At 43.0% G+C, this 25263-nt stretch overlaps 2 protein-coding genes across 2 annotated transcripts in view; one reads left to right on the forward strand and one right to left on the reverse strand.

Moving 5' to 3' along the window:
• PDZD2 (PDZ domain containing 2) overlaps nucleotides 1–25263 on the forward strand; it is a gene marked incomplete at its 5' end in the record, with an annotated part of 246289 nt that overhangs the window by 199169 nt on the left and 21857 nt on the right. The window contains 11 exons of the mRNA XM_081233372.1: nucleotides 1703–1822; nucleotides 2636–2750; nucleotides 5609–5682; nucleotides 5831–6056; nucleotides 7093–7210; nucleotides 8846–8978; nucleotides 13643–13724; nucleotides 15206–15240; nucleotides 15966–16113; nucleotides 17367–18172; nucleotides 23304–23448. Of these exons, the coding sequence (XP_081089498.1) occupies nucleotides 1703–1822; nucleotides 2636–2750; nucleotides 5609–5682; nucleotides 5831–6056; nucleotides 7093–7210; nucleotides 8846–8978; nucleotides 13643–13724; nucleotides 15206–15240; nucleotides 15966–16113; nucleotides 17367–18172; nucleotides 23304–23448 (2002 nt within the window). The remainder of the gene's footprint in view (nucleotides 1–1702; nucleotides 1823–2635; nucleotides 2751–5608; nucleotides 5683–5830; nucleotides 6057–7092; nucleotides 7211–8845; nucleotides 8979–13642; nucleotides 13725–15205; nucleotides 15241–15965; nucleotides 16114–17366; nucleotides 18173–23303; nucleotides 23449–25263) is intronic.
• Nucleotides 1–25263, reverse strand: part of GOLPH3 (golgi phosphoprotein 3) — a 274985-nt gene that overhangs the window by 163036 nt on the left and 86686 nt on the right. The gene's annotated exons all lie outside the window — the stretch shown is intronic.

A 25263-nucleotide genomic window follows, 5' to 3' on the forward strand; every position in this document is an offset into this window, starting at 1 on the left:
TGAGACTGAGGAGTGCATTTTTAATTTTAATTCATCTTAATTTAAATATAGATAGCCACAGGTGGCTAGTGGCTGCCATATTGGACAACAGAGGTCTAAAAATGTAGTGGGACCCCTGAAACTCTTCAAGAGAAGAGTGAAGCATGCTGGCCTCTGGTTCCCAAAGGGGAGATGGAATGAGGTGCTGCTGGAGGTTGGTGATCAGAGAAAGAGTTCCCTATGAGTCTGCACATGAACCTCTGTATTTGAGAGCTATGTCTGGCTATTCCCATGACAGTTTCGGTAAAAGGGTGGTAACCTGGCCAAGCCAATGTCATTTTTTTAATGAATCAGAGTCTGGGAGGCCAACATGGCTGACAGATAATTTTGTAAAACAGCAAAATACAATTGTTCTAAGTTGCCAAGAATACGAAAATATCATTAGCAGATATCTCATTTCTAACTTTGAATGTAGAATATGCTAATTAAGGATAAACTATTTTCTAGTGTCTCTTTTCTCATATTAAACACGAAATGATTTTTTAGCATTTTTTGTTTATGCTAGAATATCTGTGTCATTTAAGCAATTTATTATTCTAAGAAGAATAGCGGGGCTTCCCTGGTGGCGCAGTGGTTAAGAATCCACCTGCCAATACAGGGGACACGGGTTCAAGCCCTGGTCCGGGAAGATCCCACGTACCACAGAGCAACTAAACCCGTGCACCACAACTACTGAGCCTGCACTCTAGAGCCCACAAGCCACAACTACTGAACCCCCATGCCACAACTACTGAAGCCTGCGTGCCTAGAGCCCATGCTCCTCAACAAGAGAAGCCACTGCAATGAGAAGCCTGTGCACCTCAACGAAGAGTATTAGCCCCTGCTCGCCACAACTAGAGAAAGCCTGCACGCGGCAATGAAGACCCAATGCAGCCAAAAATAAATAAATAAATAAATAAATAAAAGAATAGCAAGGAGCTAGATTGTTGCAATGCTTTAGCAAGGAATTCGTTCAGTCTCTTGTTATAAATAGTGCACCCTGCTTACACACATGGATATGGTGGGTGATGGACAGGAAAAAGAGATCGAGATTTTGAGCTGCTGTGTGCCAGGAAGGGAAAGTGTGGCTTGTGGGAAAGTATTTTATTTTCCAAATGTGAGGGATTAGAACTAAAGCTGCTGCAGTCTCTCAGCGGGATCTTTTATACTAAATAACAGTTGTCTGGGTTTGCGGTTTGGGTTTTATAAGAAATGAGGGCTTGCTGAGTTTTGAGTGAGTGAATTAAGCTTAAGATGGTGAGATACTTTCTAACCATGATTGTGAACTTGGGGTGGCGCGAGGGTGACTTCCAAGGGAGAACCCGACCAGAGGATGGTCATTCTGTATCTCCGAGGCCTCTCGGTTTCCGGTTCCTAACTCCAATCCAGAAAGCGAGAAGTAGGATCTGTGGAGTAGGGTCAAGGAAAGAGCAGCCCCAGGTGGTTGCCAAGCAGTTTTTTATGTGGGGGGAAGAAAGCATGATAGCCAGTCACACTTGGGGCTGTTCCTTCAGTGTTCTTTATAATAAACTTTATTTAAGCCACTGGACCAGATATGGACCAGAGGGCAATGGCTGTCTAACACAAAAGACAACTGAGGTTTTCCAAATCTGAGTATATTTTTATGCCAGAGACCACAGCAGGATGAGTGAGACTACCTCTGACCTCATGTGCCGACTTCTAGGAATACCACATTGTGAAGAAGTCCACTCGCTCGCTGAGCACTACTCAGGTGGAATCTCCTTGGAGACTCATTCGGCCTTCGGTCATCTCTATCATTGGCCTGTACAAAGAAAAGGGCAAGGTGAGCTCCTTTCTGTACATTGTTTTGCTCTCCAGGTAAATGTTAGCATATATGTTTTAAATGGTTACTTTTTAGTGTTGTTTTTACATGAAATAAAAAGTAAAAGGTATAAAGGAGAATAGATTAAGTGGTCTTTGGGTGGATTTGATTGGATTCCCCGGCATCCTTTCCTGTGGGCCTCCAAGTGACATCATACCATATTTGCCCTTATGATTTCTGGAGTCACCACCTGGCAGCTAGGGCACAGTCAAGGATGGGGTAAATGCCCCAACTTTTACCACTATTGAAAGAAAGTCAGACCCTGCAGCTTCAGAGAATCATCCCAGTTATCCTTTTGAATGAATTTCATGACATTGCCATTATTATAAGAGGAATAGTATAAATAATTTGATATTATACAAATATCAAAATATCCATTTTGATATTATAGAAAAACAAAAGAAAAAAACAAATATGGCACCTGCACAGTGTGAAATGACTCTCATGAGCTATTAGTTGATCCATGTGAAATTGACATCTTTGGAGATCAAAGATGGTCAAATCTAGGCAATTTCATATGTTTACCTAAAACTTTCACCCTTTCATGTAATGCATAGCTAGCGCAATGCAAATGGATCTGAGGAGGGAAATGGTGAAGGGAACGCAAATTTGACTTTACAGCTAGTTAGCTTAACTCTGAGCCTGTTTGGGAAGGACACCTCAGTTAAATACTACAATGAGAAGGGTGCCCTCAGTGAAATACTGCAATGGGAAAGGATGCCCTTAGTTAAATACCACACTGACAACCTGGACCCCCACCTCCTTTGCGTGTAGGGCCTCGGCTTTAGCATTGCTGGAGGTCGAGACTGCATTCGAGGACAGATGGGGATTTTTGTCAAGACCATTTTCCCAAATGGATCAGCTGCAGAGGATGGAAGACTTAAAGAAGGTAGGAGAAGGCCTCTTGGTGGTCCCCAGTGCCAGTGAGCTTTGATTCCAGGAGAATCTGCCTCCTTGCAGGATGTGAAGCAAATGGCACAGCAGCTCAGTCTGTGGGCTTGGTAGTCAGGTAGACCTGGGCTGAATCCAGCACTTACTACATCATGACCTTGGACAATTGATAGAACCTGAGCTTCACTTTCCTCTGTTGTAAACTTGGGATATTAATACGTACCTTGAGGAGATGTTGTGAGGATTAAATGAGACATTATGTGAGAAGTGGCTTGATATTTTTATTTGGGTCTTTAAATGTCTGTCTCGTCCCCTGGGTCTTTGATTGTGTTCCTTGCCTTGAAAATTCCTGAGAGTTTGCAGTGCATTCTTGCTTCGGGGCTGGAGTACAGAAACATCTTTTACATGCTCCATATCACCTACCATTTTGCACACATGTAAACATGCTAGACAAGCACTTTTTTGCTCCCAGCTTTATTGAGATATAATTGATAACTGCGTGTATTGAAGGTGTACAACACGATTTGACACACATATCTTGCAAAATGATTGCCAGACAAGGTTAGTGAACACCTCCATCACCTCATATAATGACCTTTTGTGTGCTTGTGTGGTGAGAACATTTAACATCTACTCTCTTAGCACTTTTCAAGTATATAACAGTCTTGTTAACTATAGGCCCCATGCTGTACCTTAGATCCCCAGAACTTGTTCATGAATCCTGATTTTTCTCCTCCTATTCCATACTTCCTCATGGAATGATTGAATCGCACTATTTCTAGTTACCTTCAAAAATGCTGTGACTGTTCAGTTCAATTGGTCCAAAGATAGGTGCTGTTGTGTTTAACCAGCTTATTTTCTTAAAACTGATTAAGAGTGAATTGGAGCCTCCTTTTTTGTAGGTAGAGCAATCCCAGAAGCCTGTGTGCTAATGATAATCCGTGACCGGGCTTAATTTTTTTTTAATTAATTTATTATTTTTGGCTGCATTGGGTCTTTGTTGCTGCTTGTGGGCTTTCTCTAGTTGCGGCGAGCAGGGGCTACTCTTTGTTGGGGTGTGTGGGCTTCTCATTGTGGTGGCTTCTCTTGTGGAGCACGGGCTCTAGGTGCGTGGCTTCAGTAGTTGTGGCACGTGGGCTCAGTAGTTGTGGCTCACAGGCTCTAGAGCACAGGCTCAGTAGTTGTGGCGCACGGGCTTTGTTGCTGCGTGGCATGCGGGATCTTCCCGGACCAGGGATCGAACCCATGTCCCCTGCATTGGCAGGCGGATTCTTAACCACTGCGCCACCAGGGAAGCCCAGGCTTAATATTTTGATGGCAGAATATTTATTTCTGTCTCAGAGGAAGGGTTAAGTCCCAGGTGGTGTTTGTGTCTAGTTTCACAACAATGTAAAATTTTAGCCAAGCATTTTTATAATGCATGTGCCATGTGTTCACTTGATTGAAATTCATCCTGCAATGCCAGTAGAATGGAACAAAGTGGAGGGAAAAAAAATCGATAGGAGAGGTTAACAGCACTTACTTCTCCTAAATACTGTATTTTCATATGTATTCACTTGCAATAAATAGAAGTCATCAGAATGGATTTTCAACCTGTTGGATGATCTGTCTTTTAAGTAATCTTGCAAAGATTTTTAAGAGCATGAGCCATTATGTTAATGTTTCTACCCTTTTCCCAGGTGGAAACAAACCAAAAACCTCGCCTAGTTGAGTAATCGGTTATACCAGGTGATTTTTAAACAGATTATTTCACTTATTTTACAACTTCTGTAATTGCATTAAAGAGAAGGCACATAACAAATGGGTGGAGTACTGCTACCTTTTTAAACTCATGTACAGGATTCCTTTAATGGAATACCCCACGTGCTCCTGGGATTGGCTGTTCATGAGAAGAGAAGATGTGTGTTCTTAGGCTGCTTTGTACTTTGTTAAGTAAAGGGAGTTCCTCTTCTGTACCATACTGCTGTGCAAGGTTCATCTATTCTTCTCTCTTGCACATCTTTGCAGTGTTTTTGATGAACTGCTATTCCCCAAAACAGACCATGTCACAAGAGTACAAAACCGGAAACTAGCTCTGTTAAGTCAACAGGATGTCCAAGTTCTTTTATGTTCCCAGCAGACACTATCAACAACTTGAAAAATGACCTGAGCCTTCTTGGAGTTGAAGATGAGTCCAAGATAGTTTGAGGGAGAAGAGAGAAAGAGAGTGAGAGAGAGAGAGAAAGCAACTTGATATTAGTCTACAGTAATCTCTTAGATAGAAGCGTAATGACTGAGCCAGCTTAATGACTGAGAACCTTGAACACCATCAGTAAGACCAGGCATCTAGACTATGGGGCTGAATGTAGACGTGGGGCTGACGCTCCTAAATAATATCTCACAAGTTTTTTTGTCTCTATCATTTAAACCATTTTTCACACGCCATGTCTTTCTGCAAATATAGGCAAGCCTTCTCATGTGTTATGTGTGTTTGTGCTTCACAGCCAGTGGGTTTAAGTTGTAAAACAAAAACTATAAGAAAAGACTAGGAATTCAGTTTTTGTAGTTTGATCTCTAAATGTAGAACATCTATTATCAGACTTGGCAGTGACTAAAGAATAAGATCTTAATGCTTCCCACAGTCGTTTTAGTTAAAGATGGAAATATAGAATTACTGCAAAAGAATATGCATTGTCATTTATTGTCCCATTTTGTGACATTCCTTGGAGCTAAGCTAATGAAAATAGATTGGAACAATAAAATTCATCTTATAGAGTTGTAAATCAGGGACCATATGGTATCTTATTCTAGTACTGACCAAGCAGATTCCAGTAAACAAAAACTTGACGTTAATGTCATTCTCAAACTTGTCACTAGGGGATGAAATCCTAGATGTAAATGGAATACCAATCAAGGGCCTGACATTTCAAGAAGCCATTCATACCTTTAAGGTAACGACATTCTTATTAACCGCCTTTGTCTTCTTCTTTGGTTCTCTTTATTTCCTTCTGGTTTGGGTTTGGTGATTTTTTTTTTTTTCACCCTTTGATAAAAGAACAGCCTGAATGTTTTAGCCCTTCTTTCTTCTTGTTTTTTCAGCAAATCCGGAGTGGATTATTTGTCTTAACAGTACGCACCAAGTTACTGAGCCCGAGCCTCACACCCTGCTCCACACCCACACACATGAGCAGATCCAGCTCCCCAAACTTCAACACCAGTGGGGGAACCTCAGCGGTGGGTGCCGATGAAGGCAGTTCTTCGTCCCTGGGACGAAAGGCCCCGGGGCCAAAGGACAGAATTGTCATGGAAGTAACCCTCAACAAAGGTGATACCAGCTCTTCCTCACTTTTGTTACATTCTCTCAAATAATGATTTGTAATCTGTTCTTAGGTTAATTTTTTATATTTTTTTCTATGAATGACTCCTTTGAAACACTCTGCTACCAACAACATATGTTATTCTCTAAATGGGCAGTGGGATCAAAAGTAGAGATTTTAGTCATTTTACTAAAGTGAAGGGAAGTTACCAGTAGCACAATTTTTTAAGCTCTCTCCAGATGAATCATGGTGTGTCAGAGACTCATGTGAAAAACATCACTGACTAGGTTAATTCTAGGGCTAATAAAACATTTTTTTTTCTTTTTTTTGCTGTACGTGTGCCTCTCACTGCTGTGGCCTCCCCCGTTGCGGAGCACAGGCTCCGGACGCGCAGGCTCAGCGGCCATGGGTCACGGGCCCAGTCGCTCCGCGGCGTGTGGGATCTTCCCGGACTGGGGACAAACCCGTGTCCCCTGCATCGGCAGGCAGACTCTCAACCACTGCGCCACCAGGGAAGCCCCTAAAACATTTTAAAGAATGAAGAATATAGTCAAGAATACAGTGAACACCAGTAACTGAAAGTCCTGGGTGACACGAAATGTTACCACTTTTAATCTTTATCTCCTTTTCCTCCCCACCAGCTATAGAAATATGGTGAGCAATTAAATAACCAAGAGATTAGTTGCTAAAAAGAGAGGCGAAAGAAAACCTAAAGTTGTGTATCCAGAATAGAAAATATTACTTGGACTCTGCCTATTTCCAAAAACAGCTTCGAGGAGGCTCTTTAGACTAAGAAGAGGATGGATCATGGCTTGAGTAATTCACAGTCCATAGTTAGCCCCTGGTTCTGCCATGGACTCATTAACAGAATATGGCCCTATTGACAAGGAAAAGCAAAATTTGTATTCTGAGTCTGGTCCAAAAATAAATGGGTATTGGTCAACATATACATTAATGCCGTTTCAAATCACTTAATACTGCTTTTCAGTTTTTGTTGTTGTTGTTGTTTTTAATTTTGTTTTCTTTCAATGATGTCTCCCACAGAGCCCAGAGTTGGATTAGGCATTGGTGCCTGCTGCCTGGCCCTAGAAAACAGCCCTCCGGGCATCTACATTCACAGCCTTGCCCCTGGATCAGTGGCCAAGATGGAGAGCAATCTGAGGTTGGTTGTAAACGTGAAAGTTTAGAGTTCTGGTGTGTTTGTGAATATGCGAATACATACATACGTAAGATACCTGCCCTATTACATTCCCCTGTGGGATTCTAAATGTTTGTATTATTTGCAGTCATATAGCCAGGATTACAATCAAAAACATCTCCAAAGATGAAAAGATAATATAAATGAAATTTGGTTGAATTCAAGACCTCCAGGTCTTGGCTTTCCCTACCAATTTTATTCTATTTGGACTCAGAAGTTCAGTCTCAGAAACCTGACACAATACAACTCTATATAGATATCTATGATTATCCAAATATTTTCTTTCACTTTTATATTCATTTATGTAAAATTCATATGAGATACTGGGAACTTCTCAAAATGGTTCAGAATCACTGGATACAAGAGAGTCCTGAAATCATGCCCTTGAACAGGAGGCCTTTATTATTAAGTACAATCTCCTGAACCTTTCCTGTTGTTTTATTCCTTTTTAAGAGGTGAAGTCTAGATGCTTACTGTCTGAAATCACCATGTGTCTGATTTCTCAGTTCGGCTAGTTGAGTTGTAGATTGGGTATTCTGTTTATACAAGAGAGGTTTAGGTATTCTATTATATAGTAATTGCAGTGGGTCTGTGCCCACCTAAACTTCACAAGAATGTACACGTATTGCACAAAGCACTCTGAGCAGGCAGTATCATCTTTCTCGCCTCGAAGTTTCTAAGTCCTTGAGCAGTTGAGGCATTGTCAAAATGACATTCCTTGAGGTTGCCATTTTGGGGTGCTGTTAATAGATTATATTATGTTTTTAGTTAATCATCAGAGTGAATTTCCATACCGAAAAAAATTTAGCAAATCATCCAAAGTACATTAAAGAAAATATACTTTTAGAACCCAAGGAAAAAAAATCCTTTAATGACATCCCAAGATGATGTTTCTTTCTTGAATGGTTCCATATGTCTGGAGCCTGCCAAATGAACATTCTTCAAACCCCACATAAAGAGTCTTTGTTCTCTCGTACTGAGTTCTCTCCCTATAATTTCAAGTCAAAATGGGCATCTTGTCCCCAATTTCTCATTTGTTCAAATTTGAAACGTTTTTACAAATTCTTGGGTAACCTTTGAGCTTCAGATATTTCCGTCTTAAATTATATTACAATAATCATTTCAAGATGGTAGGGAAAAAGCAACTGATGGTGGTCGAGGGACTGTCACTGGATGATCAAAAGGTAGACAGACCTGAGATCAACAGTGTGTGACATCTGGGTAACCTCTCTGAGCCTGTGGCTTTATCTATGTAATGGGAATAATAATACCTATTCAAAGCATTGTTATGTAAATCTCTCTGTATAGTGCCTGGCATATACTATGTGTTCAAGAAATGGTAGCCTTCATTATTATTATCAACTTTATTTAACTTTACTACTTCTGAAAATGCAGATAGATATGCATAATGGCCTTTGTCAGTTTAAAACCTAATGTGTTTATGACTGTGTTGCTTTTTTCTACGTCTGCAAAGATGAAAGGATGTCATTTGCTTTATTAAAGTATTCAGAAAAGATTTCATATTATAAACCTCTCCCAGAAGGAAATCTTGTAAAAAGCTAATGTTACCGCAGAGAGCTGATCATGTTGCCTCCCTAGCCGCGGAGATCAAATCCTGGAAGTGAACTCCGTCAACGTCCGCCATGCTGCTTTGAGCAAAGTCCACGCCATCTTGAGCAAATGCCCCCCAGGACCCGTTCGCCTGGTCGTCGGCCGGCACCCTAATCCAAAGGTGAAGTATTTCATACTCTCCTGGGTATGGGAAGACAGCTATTTGTCCAGTAGCAATGACACACATCTACTCTTTGATGAGACAGTTCACCCAGCTGGGGATGGGAATCAGCCTGTGGCCACACAGTGACCAAGGTAACTGAGACACATGGGAAGTGAATCACTGATCTGGACTTCTTCGTCTCCACACGCAGAAAAGTTTATTAGAAAATGTTGACAATATGATTGGTGAATTTAAAATCTGTGGAAGGTAGGAGTGCTGGGTTCTGAGTAACCCCCAGCTGATTGTTCAATTTCTGGTGAGATGCTGAACCTCTTCGGGTTTCTGCATCCAGAAAATCTGAGAGCAGTAAACTAGGTGATCTGTCCAGGCCATCCTTGACCTGAGCAAAATACTCCGGTGTAATCAAGGCTTAAGAACCCACTGATTTTCTTTCAGCATCCATATCACATAGTTGGCCCATACTAACTTGCAGATAATCATAGCCCCCGTATCATTGGCCTCTGCTATTGACTTGGTTGTATCTCTTCTACTTATGCGATTGCTTTTAATTTTTTAAGCTAACCACAGGACACTTTAGCAAGTTCAACTCAACCCACTTCGAGCACTCATTTTCGGTGTTTTTGAGCACTCCAGGTAAAAATCTTTTAAAAGTAGCCTGTCTCTAACATGGTAATCAGGTTGTATTTTACAAAATTTGACCTTTCAACAACTCAAAATGCTTATTAAGAACATTAGCTTTTCCCATGCCCATCATGTGGCCACCCCTTTTGTATTATTTGTAGTATTATTTGATTACATCCTAAATATGGTCCCAGGCTGCTGTACTGGATGGACTCTTATGCCATTTTAAGAGTAAGACGTCTGTGCCAGGAGACCTGCTAGGTCCTCCCATGGGCCACATCGGAGATTTCTTTAGTGCGTTAACTTTATGGGGTCATTTTCACTGTCTCGGTGGTGTTCATTTGTTGTCCAGTTTCCCCTGTACAAATAAGCGCTATCCAGCTATGACTCCAGGCCTTGATTTGGGAAGGTGATGTCAACCACAGTGCTTGAACAACGATTGCCATCAGACTGATTCAAACTCAACCCCACTACTTTCTTTCCCCCAGATCGTTTTCTCTTGTCGACGAGCATTCTTTAAAATGTCTTACATTAAAAACTGCTTGAATAAGTATCATTAATAGAAAATCAAGTCCTGCTTCCTCCACCTTTTTCCATTTTTTCTACTTGGCACTCCCCATTTTTCTCCTTTCTGTTCTATAGTCCTGACTTTCCCTTAGAATCTGTTCTACTTTGTCCCCGTGAGTCTCTCTGGGTCACTTTTTTTTTTTTTTTTTGGTATACGGGCCTCTCACTGTTGTGGCCTCTCCCGTTGCGGAGCACAGGCTCCGGACGCGCAGGCTCAGCGGCCATGGCTCACGGGCCCAGCCGCTCCGCGGCATGTGGGATCTTCCCGGACAGGGGCACGAACCCGTGTCCCCTGCATCGGCAGGCGGACTCTCAACCACTGCGCCACGAGGGAAGCCCCCTCTGGGTCACTTTTAACACCACTTTGCCTCATAGTCTCAGCTCCTCCCTCCGGGGTCCCCCCTTGGATTCCACTACCCACGTGGCCACTCCTTTCACCTTAGGAAGCAGCCCAACAAGCTGTGGCTGACCCAGCACATCCCTCAGCAACATAGAAAATTAAGTTCTCCGTGGTCTGCAGTCGTTGGCTTCCAGGCATGTCTGACTTCAAAATCCATTCCAACCTAACACAGGTCATGATTTGTTCGGAGGTCTGCCTAATCTCAGCCCAAAGCATCTGCCTAATTCGCCAGTACAGTCAAACATCAAAATGACATTCCAGTGCAAAGCATAACAATCCTGGTGGATTGGTGGTCTGTGATCCCGTGGAACACATGGATTGACTCATGTTTCTAGCCGCGGTAATATGGTCGTCAGGATGGTGCTGGAGATGTGTCCAGTGAAACCAAATTTCAGTATTTGTTTGACTGGATTTCATGTTTCCTCCTAGGTAAACATGGTGTTCTTAGTTGTAACCTCATACTATATTTTCCTTTTGGTCAAGATTCCATTTTACGTTGAATGTATTTTTGTACCACTTATCCCAACATTTTATGCCAATAGTACATTTTGATACTAAATGTATGTGCTTCCTCAGTTTTCATGTTGTTCCAAGAGAAATACCACAAGGATTTTCTTTTCTTCTGTTTCTCATAATGACTGGAGCAGTGGCTGCCCGATTGGGATATTCAAACCCTCCAGGTCTAGACAAGCTAAGATCTAGACCTGCTCGGGTGGCAGCTTCTAGCTTACGTGAAGTAGAAGAAAGTAACAGAGGCTCATTATTAATTGGTCCTGCGGCTTTTAGCATGATTAGAGTTATCCAGGAAATCTTTCACTTGTTTCAAACCCCAGCCATGTTTCTCCCACTCAGAAAAATAATTGTGAATATTGAAAGTCTAATATCAAGAAAAATTTGCAACCACTGTTGAAGGGCTCAGTTATACAAAATTACTCTTTGCTTCATGAAGGTGTGTCGGGGGTGGGGAGATAGGCCTGTGTGCATGTGTGTGTACATATTTATTTCCTGTGACGACTACTGGAGAGTGTTACACAAAAGCTATGATGTGATCATGATTTATCTGTTAGGTTAAAGTGTCACGCTGAATCCTGTGCAGAAATATTTACTTACTTCTTAAGGCAGATTGCAAGCTTATCCAAGTATTATTTATGCTAAATGTTATTTTAGTACACAAAATGACCATTCTACATTTAAAATATTCTTTAAAAAGGAAACTATACAAGTTGCATAGTTGTCTTTTTTGTCTGTTTGGTTTTTTTTTTTTTTTTGCGGTACGCGGGCCTCTCACTGCTGTGGCCTCTCCCGTTGCGGAGCACAGGCTCCGGATGCGCAGGCTCAGCGGCCATGGGTCACGGGCCCAGCCGCTCCGCGGCACGTGGGATCTTCCCAGACCGGGGCACGAACCCGTGTCCCCTGCATCGGCAGGCGGACTCTCAACCACTGAACCACCAGGGAAGCCCTGCATAGTTTTTAAAAATATCTCATAGTTCAGCATGTATCAGGCTTTTTAAAAATCTTCCTACGAATAATTACAGTTATGGATAACAACTGATGGGGGGTGGGGAAATCCATGAGTTTACCATGATACCAATAAATACAGAAGGAAAAGATAGTTATCAAATCACGGTTTTGCAAACTTCATCGCAATTATTGATTCAGCAAGAATAATCAATGATGCTAAAAGCATTGAGTGGAAATATATTGGGAAGCCCGATACAGATGGAGTTTCACATTGTCTCCTGCCAGATTACCCATTAATGACGACAACAGCAGCAACAAATCCTGTGGAGAGATCTGGTGAACTCACCCTAAACAAGCGGTCAAAGTTATCCCCAGTCATGAAGCACACTGACCCTGAGTGCCTCTGTGATGCACTGAGAAGGGAAAAGTTTTTGTAGTTGGGTAGTTTTTCTGCCCCCAAATGCATAATGTAAATCTAAGCAGGAAGAAACTATCAGACAACTGCTAAGCGAGGGTTTGAATTGGCCTGGTTTCTTTCACATTGTCAACACCAGGAAAGACAAAGGCTCAGAACTGTTTGGGGTTAAAGGTTGCTAAACAGACGTGAGACCAGGACCCTGGGTTGCCTCACTGCCGCCCTAGCCCCACTGCGCCCTCCCACCACCACGAAAAACATTTTTTTCTCTAAAGCATTGCTAGGCAAGGAAGTTGATGGGTGACAGGCCACTAAAGGTCCAGCACAGATAAGGAGTTTGCACCAGAATGTAAATCGGTCACATCACTGTGCACGCTGTTTAACTCAGTTGACATTTTTCCCCTCGCGAGACGTTGATTAAAGAAGCGGAGCGCTGATTTGCATTCTCGAGGAAAATCCTTATCTCGTCCCAGCCTGGCGTCAAACTTTCAGTGAATTATTTCCAGCCTAGAGACACACTCTGAGTGTCTCTGAGCATTTCTGAAGGATAGTATTAGGAATGTGAAATGTATATGAGACGGTCATTTGTATCAACATTAAATTTCCTGAGCATGATAATAGTACCAGGGTTATTTAAGAGAAGGTCCTTGTTTTTAGGAGACACTTGCTAAATTATTTACAGGTGAAGGGTCACGATGTCCGTAACTAACTCCCAAATGGTTTAGTAAAAAGTTATAGGTGTGTGTGTGTAACGAAGGAGCATGAGTATAAATGTGGCAGAATGTTAAAAAATAGTGAGTCTAGGTGAAGCGTATACTGTTCTTGTGCTACTCTTGAAAGTTTCACCTAAGTTTGAAATTGTTTAAATAAAGGCTAGGAAAAAAGAATTAGAAGTGAGTGTTCTAGAGAGAGGCACATGTCAGCCATGTTGTTGGTACCTAGAGCTGAATGCTTTGCTTCTTGAACTTGGGAACCCTTTGAAGTTCTTGTTTTGAACACATTGTTTGAAGCAATCCTTAACCCAGCCATACTACCTTACATGCCCTGATTTATTACTTCAAGGGGTGGTCCTAGTCTTCGGCCCTGCAGTTTTCCTCTTTCTCTGCACTCCAGCCTCTGACTCCGGTCCTAGCTACTTTTATTGGGGACAACTAAATACATAAAATCATCTAATTTGTGCTTTCTGCTGACAATCAGGTTTCCGAGCAGGAAATGGATGAAGTCATAGCTCGCAGCACTTACCAGGAGAGCAAAGAGGCCAGTCCCTCTCCTGGCTTAGGTACTGTAATTGCACGTCTTCATTCAACTTTCAGCAGAGTTTCTCCGTGAGTTCCCCCCAGGGGCACTCCCCTGCCCAGTATTATTGGCGTCTTGGTAATTATCACATTTGGCACAAGTCGCTGTCAAAGAGAGTCCATGCTTTCCCTTTGCTGCTGCTGCTGCTTTTGATTTCTGCAGTTCTTTAAGATGCTGTATTAAAGTTCCACTCACGCATGCTCCTTACACTGCTTTAAGGTAATTTGCAAAACTAAGTTAGCAGCATTTCAGGTGTTTATGTCCCATTCATTGGAAGTGTTCGAGGTGGAAATGAAGTGCTACCAAAATACCAGCTGTTCTGGTAGACGCAGGGTACAGTCCATCCAGAAACCTGGGCTTTCTGTATATGAATTAAAAGTGGCAACTCAAGGGTAACAGAGGCTGCAAAAAATCATGATTTCCCTCTTCTTGGGTGGAAAGTTCAACCAGAGAAAGGATTGAGGTAGTAAGAATTTTATATGAATTTAAAACATGAAACTTTGCATCAAGTTTGAAAAGTAATGTTTCCTGTAGAGTGGATACCTAAAGGGGCCCTGCAGACATGTCTGAACTCAAGACACTACTGATATTAAGATTGATGTGGGGAGGAAACTGAGGCATGAGTTACTGGTTGTCAGAGGCAAAGGAAGGCATACAGTGTTTTGGCAGCCATGAGATACCCTAATTATTTACATCCGTAATTAATATATTGAAAGTAGGCATAGCCATAATGGGCTCTTTATTCAGCTGACTCATTCTCCTGACCTGCCTGAAGGCTGTCCTCTCATAATCCCGACATATCTACTAAGTCAGTTATAAAACATTTTATTAAGCCATGATCCTCAAGCCCAAGATCTTTTTGCTCATGGAATATAATTTAAAGTCTCAATGCTGAGTCTTTTTGTCCTTCATCTAAAAACTAAAATAGATATTCAGCCCTCTCCCTCATTCTTCCATGAGTTTTTTGGGTGGTGTTCCTTTGTTCATTCATCCTTCAATCCATTTATCAAATATCACTGAACACCTCCTAGATCCTAGTGCTAAGCCCTGCAGGGCCAGATCACTGATAGGTAAATAGTCGAGGAAGGAGATGAGATGCATCCACTTGTAATTAAATTATATTGTGCATATGGAAATTGGTATATATATGGAAATTGGTATATGGGTAGTATAAAACATTTTTGAAATTCAGAAGAAGTTTCTTCCAACTAGGATCATCATGGAGTTAGCAGCGTCTGAGGGCTTGAAGAATGAGCAGAATCTTGGGAGGTGGGACAGGATGGGGATCAGGTACCTAGGTAGACTGCATGCACGTCCATACCCACGCTCGTGGCCCCTCTGTGCCAGTCAAGCGAAGGAGGTTTTCTTTAATATGCTTGGCTCCTTCTTCTCCAGTTAAGGAGGTGAGCCTGTTTGCAAGGATTTGAGCTTCAGTGACAATATGGTGAATTTCTCCCCCAACAGGTACCCCCTTGAAGAGTCCTTCTCTTGCAAAAAAGGTGAGTCAAGACACACCGCTGCCTCGCTCAGCTGGCCCACGAACCAATTCCTGAAGCCCATAAGTCAAACTACAGATCCCAGCCCATATTTCTGTCCATGAGTCATTTTGGCCACTTTACGCAGGAAATGGCAACAATATTCATTAGAGAACAAGTATACAAATGTGTGTTTCTTTTATTAAATATTCATCCAGGAAAAGAACAGAACAACAAAATAGAAGAACTAAGCTACACTTTGAAAAATAGCTGCTTCATAATAAAAGGGGACCCTGGTCAGTTTGCGGGAGGGTACCTGCAACTTTAAGGAGAGTGTGGAATCTTTCTCAGGTGGCCGTTCCCAAGTCCCAGTGGATCAGAGAACAGGAGTCAAACTCTCCTATTTTGTTGTTTCATCAATAGGCTAAACCGGTGGCTTGGAATTCCATTCTACTTATTGCCTCTTCCTCCAGTGTTTTTCCTGGGATGGTTGATGTTTTGCTGCTGTGGCTTTTCTGATCACAGCCAAAAAAATATTTCTTAAAAACATTGTCTGGCAGCCATTGCCTTTTAATGCATTGTTTAATTTAGCCGTCCTAAAGTAAATGGAAGTAGGTGTTTACCATCAGAGCTGTTTTGAGTGACTGCAGATTAGAACAAAGTGTTTTCGGGAAGACAGGATGCAACTACTGTTTAAAATAATCTGCTTCTGGTGCAAATTCCTCATTCCGCACTGCCTTCTTCAACAGGACTCCCTGATCTCTGAATCTGAACTCTCCCAGTACTTTGCTCACGATGTCCCAGGCCCGCTGTCTGACTTCGTGGGGGCCGGCTCTGAGGATGAGGATCCCCCTGGAAGTGGCTGCAGCAGCTCCACGGAGCTGCCTGGCGCCTCTCGTAAGCCATGACTTTGCCGATTCCACGATGTGTTGGTTTCTATGTCACGGTGCTGGGATACGAAAAGAGAGCTGGAAATCACACCTCTGGTTGAGTAGAAGCCACCTTTCTACCCTGGCTGAATTCAGAGTTTTCTCTCGGAAAATGCAGCCCACTCTTAGTGACTGGCCCCCCCACTTCTGTGGTAAATGGGCTGGGCTGACGTTCTGTACCCCCAGTGTTGAAGGATGCTGAACCGCCCCCCTTTGGATGGTATTTACACGGTGTAGTCTTGGAATTTATGGCATCAAATCGTGGCTGGCAACCTGATGGCCTTATGTTTTAGGGCAATCCTAGCCAAACTCCTTCCCTCGCTAGGCCCTAACTTAATTCTTTTGAAGAGGGCAGTGAGTGAAAGATTCAGAACTTAGACATTATCAAATAGGGATTTTTAGAAAAAAACCTCATTGATTATTTTCTCAGTATAATCTGAAATAATGATCTGATGTGAACCATACTGACTTCTCATTTCTGCCAGTGTGGTTTCCTTTTTGCTCATTTCTCATGTTTGCATAAGAAAATCCCTGGTCTCAGGCGAGGCAGATGAGAACCCGTCTAGCTCATTTGGAACAGTTGATGTGCTTCCTCTGGTCTCTGATAGAAAAGTTTCAAGGCGGAAGCACGTGTAATCTTTCACTACATTTAACGAGAAGCGAAAAGTTTGCAGAGCAGCCCACGCTCTCCTTCCCTTCCCAGGCTGGAGTTTGTAAATCATGTGTAATCTCAGGCTTCACTGTGCCCATTAATCAAGCCCCACCCCCAACTTTTGCAGAGGAAGGAAGGACCTCAGGTGATAAGACGGCCCAGGTGTGCAGGACCCGTTGGTCCCCGGGCATCCTCCCACAGAGGAATATTCAGCAGCAGCATTTAGGTCGAACCCAGTAATGTGTTAGACATCACGGGTGTTGACAAGTTAATACATTTCTGTCTCTAGGCAGCACACGTTTAAGTGAAACAATCCAGAGGTTAAGATATTTTTTAAAAGTAAAATAACAAAAAGGGAGACCAGTAGGAAAAGGAGAGAGGGAAGCCAGCTCTCTCTGTGTAGATCCTGAGAAACCGTATCATTTCACCCTGGTGTCCAGTAGCCAGAAGGTGTGTATCTGGCATTTGTGAACGTGGAAATGCTCATGTGTAATGTGGGGGGTCAGATTAAAAGACCACGCCAGATGGGAAGATGTTTCATTCAACTTTTCTTTCCCCAACCCCGCCAGCTCACAAGGAACCAGGAAAAGCCAGGGCCAACAGCCTTGTGACTCTAGGAAGTCAGCGGGCCTCTGGGCTCTTCCACAAGCAGGTGACAATTGCCAGGCAAGCCAGTCTTCCCGGGAGCCCACAGGTCCTCCGAAACCCTCTCCTCCGCCAGAGGAGGGTGGGCTGCTACGATGACGACGCCAGCGATGAGGAAGAGTTTGATGGCGAAGGGGACTGCATTTCCCTCCCGGGGACCCTCTCAGGTCCCAGCAGGCCTCTGACAGAGGACAACTCTACATGCGTCCCAGCGGCCTCTTCCACGGTCACGGGTATCAACCGAGAGGAACATCCCCAGAAAACCCTGGTCAGCAAGGCCTCCTCGGTGCCTCTCCTTGGCAGCTCACTGGACTTACAGGAGAGTGTCCCAGGAGGCGTGGGGGACACCCTTTTACATGCAGCCAACCCGCTGGTCCCTTCAGAGGCCCCCGAGGGTAGCCCTGGCTGCCTGGGGAGGAAGGAGCTTTCAGGATCGAGGAGTTCACCCAAGTTGGAGTGCAAAGCCGGATCAGGCGCCCAGAGTCTGGCGAGCACGGACAGCCCCAGTTCCCTGCAGCAGAAGAATGACAACCTGGGGTCCAGGCACAAACCAGTGGCCAGGGTCAGCCCACACCACAAGAGGCCTGAGGCTGAGGCCAGGCCCAGGAGCTCAGAAACAGCCAACCTGACCGATGGAGCCAATGACCCATGTGGTCCGGACGTGAAAGTCCAGGCCACTTCCGTCAAAGTGGCTGTGACTGGTTATCAGCCAGGAGGAACTGTGGAGAAGGTAACTGATTTCTCTTAGTTACTTGGGATCTAGTGAGTATTATATGAATGAGTATGGAGCATGCTGTAAAGCATACGTTAATCTGTCTGAAAGAGAGGATAATGATTGGAGAATTATCTTTCAATAGAGCCATTCATTTCAATACACAAACTGCTTGGGAGCCTGGTAATACTACATCACCAGGTTGGTGGGGGGAGGTGCCTAGGTACTGAGTCATGAGATCATTCGGCCAAAAGATACCATCGCTCTCTTACCTGTACACAGGGCCTGCGGCTGATGATGGAAAGGCAGTGCTAGGCCAGTGAAGGAAACCCCTGGGTCTGGTACTGGCTTCTCCACTGACTAATTGGTGGTCCCTTGGGCAAGTTATTGAATCTTCCTGAACCACAGTTGTCTGGACTGTAAAATAGGGATGGTGCTGTCTGCCCTGATCGTCTCACAGAGTCGGGGTGACCATCAAATATAGGTTAATGGTGATTACGTCTGACTGTCAACGTTCTGATTGATCCTTATTTTTTCAGACTTTCTACAGTGGTGATGTATAGTTATAGCTACTCATACCCTTGTTGTGAGTATCACATGAAATAAGGGGCATGCGTTCACTTAGAAACATATAATGTACCACATTAAATGCACGTTAATATTATTTATGTTTCTACTTGGTTACCAGTATGTTAGAATGGCCCAGAATTATTAAATTGTACCTTTTAAAAAAAATTTTAACGTACCTCCACTTTAGCAAGGAGAGAGTAAGAGAAACAAACATTGTTTACAGACTCCTCAACATAAATAATTTCATTCTGAGCAAAGAATCTGAGATGACTTATAAGGCTATAGAGGTATGCCTTGGAGATAATGCAGGTTCAGTTCCAGACCACTGCAATAAAGTGAATGTGGCAATAAAGTAAGTCACATGAATTTTTTGGCTTCCCAGTGCATATGAAGGTTATGTTTACAGTATACTGTAGTCTGTTCATTGTACAATAGCATTATGTCTTTAAAAATAATGTACATGGAATAACTTTAAAATACTTTATTGCTAAAAAATGCTAACCATCTGAGCCTTCGGTGAGTCATAATCTTTTTGCAGTAGTTTCATCAAAGATCACTGATCACAGATCACCATAACAAATATGATAATAATGAAGAAAATTGAAATATTGTAAGAATTACCAAAATGTGACAGAGACAAATATGACAGAAATGAGCAATGCTGTTGGAAAAATGGCACCAACATACTTGCTTGATGCAGGGTTGTCACAAACCTTTAATTTGTAAGATAACACAGTATCTCTGAAGTGCAGTTTTTATTCCTCTATTTATAAAGATGTGTGTTCAAGTGGTTTGTATAAACATACAAGAGAGCCAGAAAATATAAAGTCATAAAAGCTATTCTAGGCAGAAGGGTTTTTGTTGGTTTTTTTTTACCTTGTAGAAAAAGTAGAAACTCACATCTTTTCCTCCTCCTAAAAAATTATTACCTCTAACTAGCACATGTTTTATTTTATTATTATTATTTTTTTAACAAAGCTTTTTGGTCATAGGTTCAGTCATTTTTAAAAATATTTATTTATTTATCTATTCATTCATTCATTTGGTTGTGCTGGGTCTTAGTTGCGGCAGGCAGGCTCCTTAGTTGTGGCAGTTGGGCTCTTTAGTTGTGGCTTGTGAACTCTTAGTTGTGGCATGCATTGTGGGATCTAGCTCCCTGACCCCAGGGATCGAACCTGGTCCCCCTGCACTGGGAGCACAGAGTCTTAACCACTGCGCCACGAGGGAAGTCCCAGCACATGTGTTTAAAATGTAATGTTCAGCTAATGGGTAAACCCCTTCTTTTCAAAAGTATCACAAGTTTTGAATAACTATGTGAAGCCAAATCAGGGGTTTTATTCATAATAATTTATTTCTATTAAAATAAGAGCTGTTGTACTTGTGAATTAGTATCCCCAGTAAGAACTTTGAGCAGCATTTAAAACTTTTGTACAAAAGAAGTTCAATTTTTCTCACAAAATTTTTAGTTCCCAAATTTTATTTTATTTATATACGCAAAAGAAAATAGACTACATTGCCATAAGGTATTTAGCCTCAAATATTAGAAGCTTAAAAAAAACAAAACTTTCTCTTTTGGCAAATGGATTGTCTTCCACTGTTTCTGTTGAATACTTTTTAAAATTGAGATGAAATTCACATAACATAAAATTAAACATTTTAAAGTGTCCAGCTCAGGGCTTCCCTGGTGGCACTGTGGTTAAGAATCCGCCTGCCAATGCAGGGGACGCGGGTTCAATCCCTGCTTCCGGAAGATCCCACGTGCTGCAGAGCAACTAAGCCCGTGCACCACAACTACTGAGCCTGCGCTCTAGAGCCCGCGAGCCACAACTACTGAGCCCACGCGCCGCACCTCCTGAAGCCCGCGTGCTCTAGAGCCTGTGCTTGGCAACAATAGAAGCCACCGCAATGAGAAGCCCGTGCACCATAACGAAGAGTAGCCCCCGCTCGCCACAACTCGAGAAAGCCTGCACGCAGCAACAAAGACCCAACACAGCCAAAAATAATAAATAAATAAATTTATTTATTAAAAAATAAAAAACTAAAATGTCCAGTTCAGTGGCACCTGCTGCATTCAGTGCTGCACAATCACTACCTCTATCGAGTTCCAGGCTCTTCTACTGGTTTTATATTACATTTATGCCTTATTAGTAAACAGAAAATTCACTGACGTAAACACTGTATAGATTTCCCTCAGCAGATAATTGATATTTTACTAAATGATTTTTTTTTTTTTTTACAAAAGTAGCTAAAAGATGCTCCATCTGTTTCACCTCTTTCCTCTGCTGCCGCCTTTGGGCCACTGTATGGCTCCTTCACTCAGAGGGTAAATTTCAAATAGATCTGATTTAACTTTTTAGCAAGTCTATTTAAAAACTTTTTTTTTACAGTAGGTATTAGATAGAAGAAAGGAAGATGAAGTAATTGACACGTGGCTAAAGTGCAATTTTGAAATGTTAATTTTATTTATTCAGCTTAGTCCTTTCCCTAACTCCCAAAATGAGGAGCTGATTTTGGTCTTGGATATCTTTTTATTAGTAGTATTATTCAAATTTAAGTGGGCATCCTGTGTGGTTTTGTTCTTTTTTTTTGGCTGTGTCGGGTGTTAGTTGCGACACGCAGGATCTTTTGTTGTGGCATGTGGGCTCTTCGTTGTGGCATGTGGGCTTCTCTCAAGTTGTGGCGCATGGGCTCCAGAGCACGTGGGCTCTAGAGTTTGCGGCAGGCAGGCTGTCTAGTTGAAGCATGCGTGGGCTCAGTAGTAGTGGCGCACAGGCTTAGTTGCCCCGGGGCATGTGGGATCTTAGTTTCCCGACTAGGGATTGAACCCGCATCCCCTGCATTGGAAGGTGGATTGTTTACCACTGGACCGCCAGGGAAGTCCCTGGTCTTGGATATCTTGATGCAATGTTATAACAATAATGCCTTACCTCTATACAGACTTTCGTGGGGGTTTTTCTTCATTTTCTTATTTTTTAAATTAATTAATTTATTTTTATTGAAGTATAGTTGATTTACAACGTTGGGTTAGTTTCAGGTGTACAGTAAAGTGATTCAGTTATACATCCATATATACCTATTTTTTTTTCAGATTCTTTTCCCTTATAGGTTATTACAAAATATTGAGTATAGTTCCCTGTGCTATACAGTAGGTCCTTGTTGGTTATCTATTTTATATATAGTAGTGTGTATATGTTAATCCCAAACTCCTAATTTATCCCTCCCCTCCCCACTTTCCCCTTTGGTAACCATAAGTTTGTTTTCCATGTCTGTGGGTCTGTATAGCCTTTTGTATGCTGTGTGTTGTAGCTGTTATCTCATTTAATTATCCTTTATTTAAAACTCTGTGAGTTAGGGCAAGTCTTATCATCCCCATCTTTTTTCTAATTTTTTTTATTGTGGTAAAATACACATAGTATAAAATTTACCATCTTTTTTTTTTTTTTGCGGTACGTGGGCCTCTCACTGTTGTGGCCTCTCCCGTTGTGGAGCACAGGCTCCGGACGCACAGGCTCAGCGACCATGGCTCATGGGCCTAGCCGCCCTGCGGCATGTGGGATCTTCCTGGACCGGGGCGCGAACCCGTGTCCCCTGCATCGGCAGGCGGACTCTCAACCACTGCGCCACCAGGGAAGCCCTAAAATTTACCATCTTAACCATTAAAGTGTACAGTTCCGTGATATTAGTATATTTATAAGGTTGTGTAACCATCACCACCATCCATCTCCAGAACTCTTTTTATCTTGCAAAATGGAGATTCTGTACCCATTAAACAACAACTCCCCATTTCTCCCTCCCACCAGCCCCTGGAAATCACCGTTCTATTTTCTGTCTCTATGATTTTGACTACTCTGTGTACCTCATATAAGTGGAATCATACATTTGTGTTTTTTTTATGACTGGTCTATGTCGCTTAGCATAATGTCCTCAAAGCTTATCCACGTTATAGCATGTGTCAGAATTTCCTTCCTTTTTAAGGCTGAATAATATTCCATTGTATGTATATAGCACATTTTGCATATCCATTCATCTATCGATGGACACTTGGGTTGCTTCCACATTTTAGCTATTGTGAATAACACTGCTATGAACACATCTCTTTGAGACCCTGCTTTCAATTCTTTTGGGTATACACCCAGGAGTGGGATTACTGGATCATGTGGTAGTTCTGTTTTTATTTTTTTGAGGAATCTCCATACTGTTTTCCATAGTATGGAAATGGCTACACCATTTTACATTCCTACCAACAGTGCACGAGGTTCTAATTTCTTCACATTCTCACCAACACTTGTTATTTCTGTATTCTTGATTGTAGCCATCCTAATGGGTGTGAGGTAATATCTCATTGGGGTTTTGATTTGCATTTTCCTAGTCACCCACATCTTAAAGTTGAAAAAACTGAGGTTTAGGAAGAGCGACAAGACCATAAATTTCTATTGGATCTTAAACCCAGAATCTGGATCTTGTGGCTCCTAGTCCAGGGCTCTTTGAACTTTCCCAAACCAGTTCTCTGTGTATGATGTCTTAGGACACAGAAACCCTGAAAGCCACTGACAGTGACTTGTAGTTTTCCTTGTGCCAGGACTCTCTGGACAAGCTGACCATTGGGGATGGACGAGCCCCCACCAACGGGGGGCCAGCTGATACCCTGCCCCACCCAGATGCTGGCCACCCCACAGAGAAGCCGCCTGAAGCTGCACCCGAGCAGGGGCAAGAGCCCGGGACAGGTAAGATTATTTTATCACTTGTTAAGCTTCAGGATGGGAAGACAGAAGTTACCTTAATAAAAGTGTTATCGATATATGCGGAGAATTTTGAGGGGCAGAGAAATCTTACACAGCTTAATGCTAGTTAAAGCTGCCTGCATTTAACAACTCTACTAGAGCATTGTGCCTGAATTCATAGTTTTAATTCCATGTCGAGTGTGTCTGTCTTCAGCCAGTCCGCAGCCTTTACCCATTTTCTGACATGTTACCTTAGTGAATGGGGCACGAGATGAAACAGAAGCATATCCTGCCCTTCAGAAACTCAACACTCTGCTTACGTGAAATCAATTGTACTGAGAAATGGCAGGGAAAACCTCCACAGAGGACGAGTAAAAAATTAATATTTTTTCACCTCATGTATCCACAGAAAATAATAGCTGAGGAGCCCTCTGAGGTCAGCAGGGTGCCCCCAGGCCTGCGTGGCCCTGGCAGGCTGTCCTCGGCACCAGTGACTCCAGCTTATCAGCACACCTGTAACCTGCTCTAGTTAGGAAGCTGCGCCAAGCCCTCCCTGTCCTTCCGCACCGACGACATCGGTTATAAAGCTTGCTGGGCCTTCTACGCCATGATGTGCCATAGCTGAGCCAATGTGCTTCCCGTTATTGAGTATTTGAGGGGTTTCCAAGTGAAGGAGTATTTTGAAACGTGATGTCATGGACTGCCACCATGTAATTTAATCTCCTTCAATAAAACCCTCTTAGGTTACACACTTTGCACAAAAGCCAAATGGCTAACAACATTTTAGGGTTTGTTCAGCGAGTGAATCACCTGAAAAACAGCCTTACATCCCCTCCTTTTGTCTCATTGCTACTTTTCCCCGAGGTTGGCACCAGCAGAAGCAGGAAAGTCACGCTGAAGGGAGTTCAAAAGGGTTGAGCCGAGAAGGACAGGAGGCCATGCATGTGAATCTGGTGGTGCCCCTGGCCATCCTCGGGGACCTGGGGAAGTTGTGTCTGGTCTCCGTGGGGGTCTTGATGAGCCAGCCTTGTTGCTGCCAGGTGCTCTCCACAGAGGTCAGGGTTTAGGTAACTGGGGGGGCTATGGAGCCAGCCTCCTGGGGTGACCGCTGGCCATGAACTCTGTGACCCCAGATACATTGCTTAACACCTCTGTGCCTCAGTTCCCCACTATTCCAGTGCAGGTGGTCACAGTGCTGGGAGGAAAATTAAGTGCATGAAAAACTCTTAGCACAGCGCTAAGTCTTAATAATTAGTTCTTAGTTATTGACCGCCCCCTTTGGAGGGGGTAGGCATATGCAGTTAAGATGATTTGCGTGGGAGATGTGGAGTGAATGTACCATTTGGGGGAGATACACTTTTCAAAGCAAGGGCTTTCATTGTGACTGAGGTTTTCTCTCCAAGCTCAGACCCAGAGTTCGTAAGAAAATGCAAATCTAATGTTCTTTATCATGCCAGTTTCCCCATCTATTGTAAGATGCCATGTGCCACAGGTGGACAGCTTAACTCACGCATATGCAGGCCTTCTGAGGAGGAGCCTCCAGGACAGAGTGGCTGTCCAGAACCCACCTCATGGAATGACTTTACTTCCCACTGTCTCTAGGCAGGTGTCATCTTTCCCTGCACCTTGGAGATTCCATGCTTTTTCTTGCTTCTCTGCTTTGACTCCCTTTCCTTCCTCACCGTCCTTCCCTTCGGTCTCTGATCAAACTATCCCTCCAGAACCCCACTCAGGTCCGGACCCTCCTGTCACAGCTCCCCGGGATAATCTTACCTCCTAGGTCACCCACACCCCCGAACCTGGTCAGGACACACTGGA

This window comes from Mesoplodon bidens (assembly GCF_964165515.1).
Source record: "Mesoplodon bidens genome assembly, chromosome: 4".
Taxonomy (NCBI): domain Eukaryota; kingdom Metazoa; phylum Chordata; class Mammalia; order Artiodactyla; family Ziphiidae; genus Mesoplodon; species Mesoplodon bidens.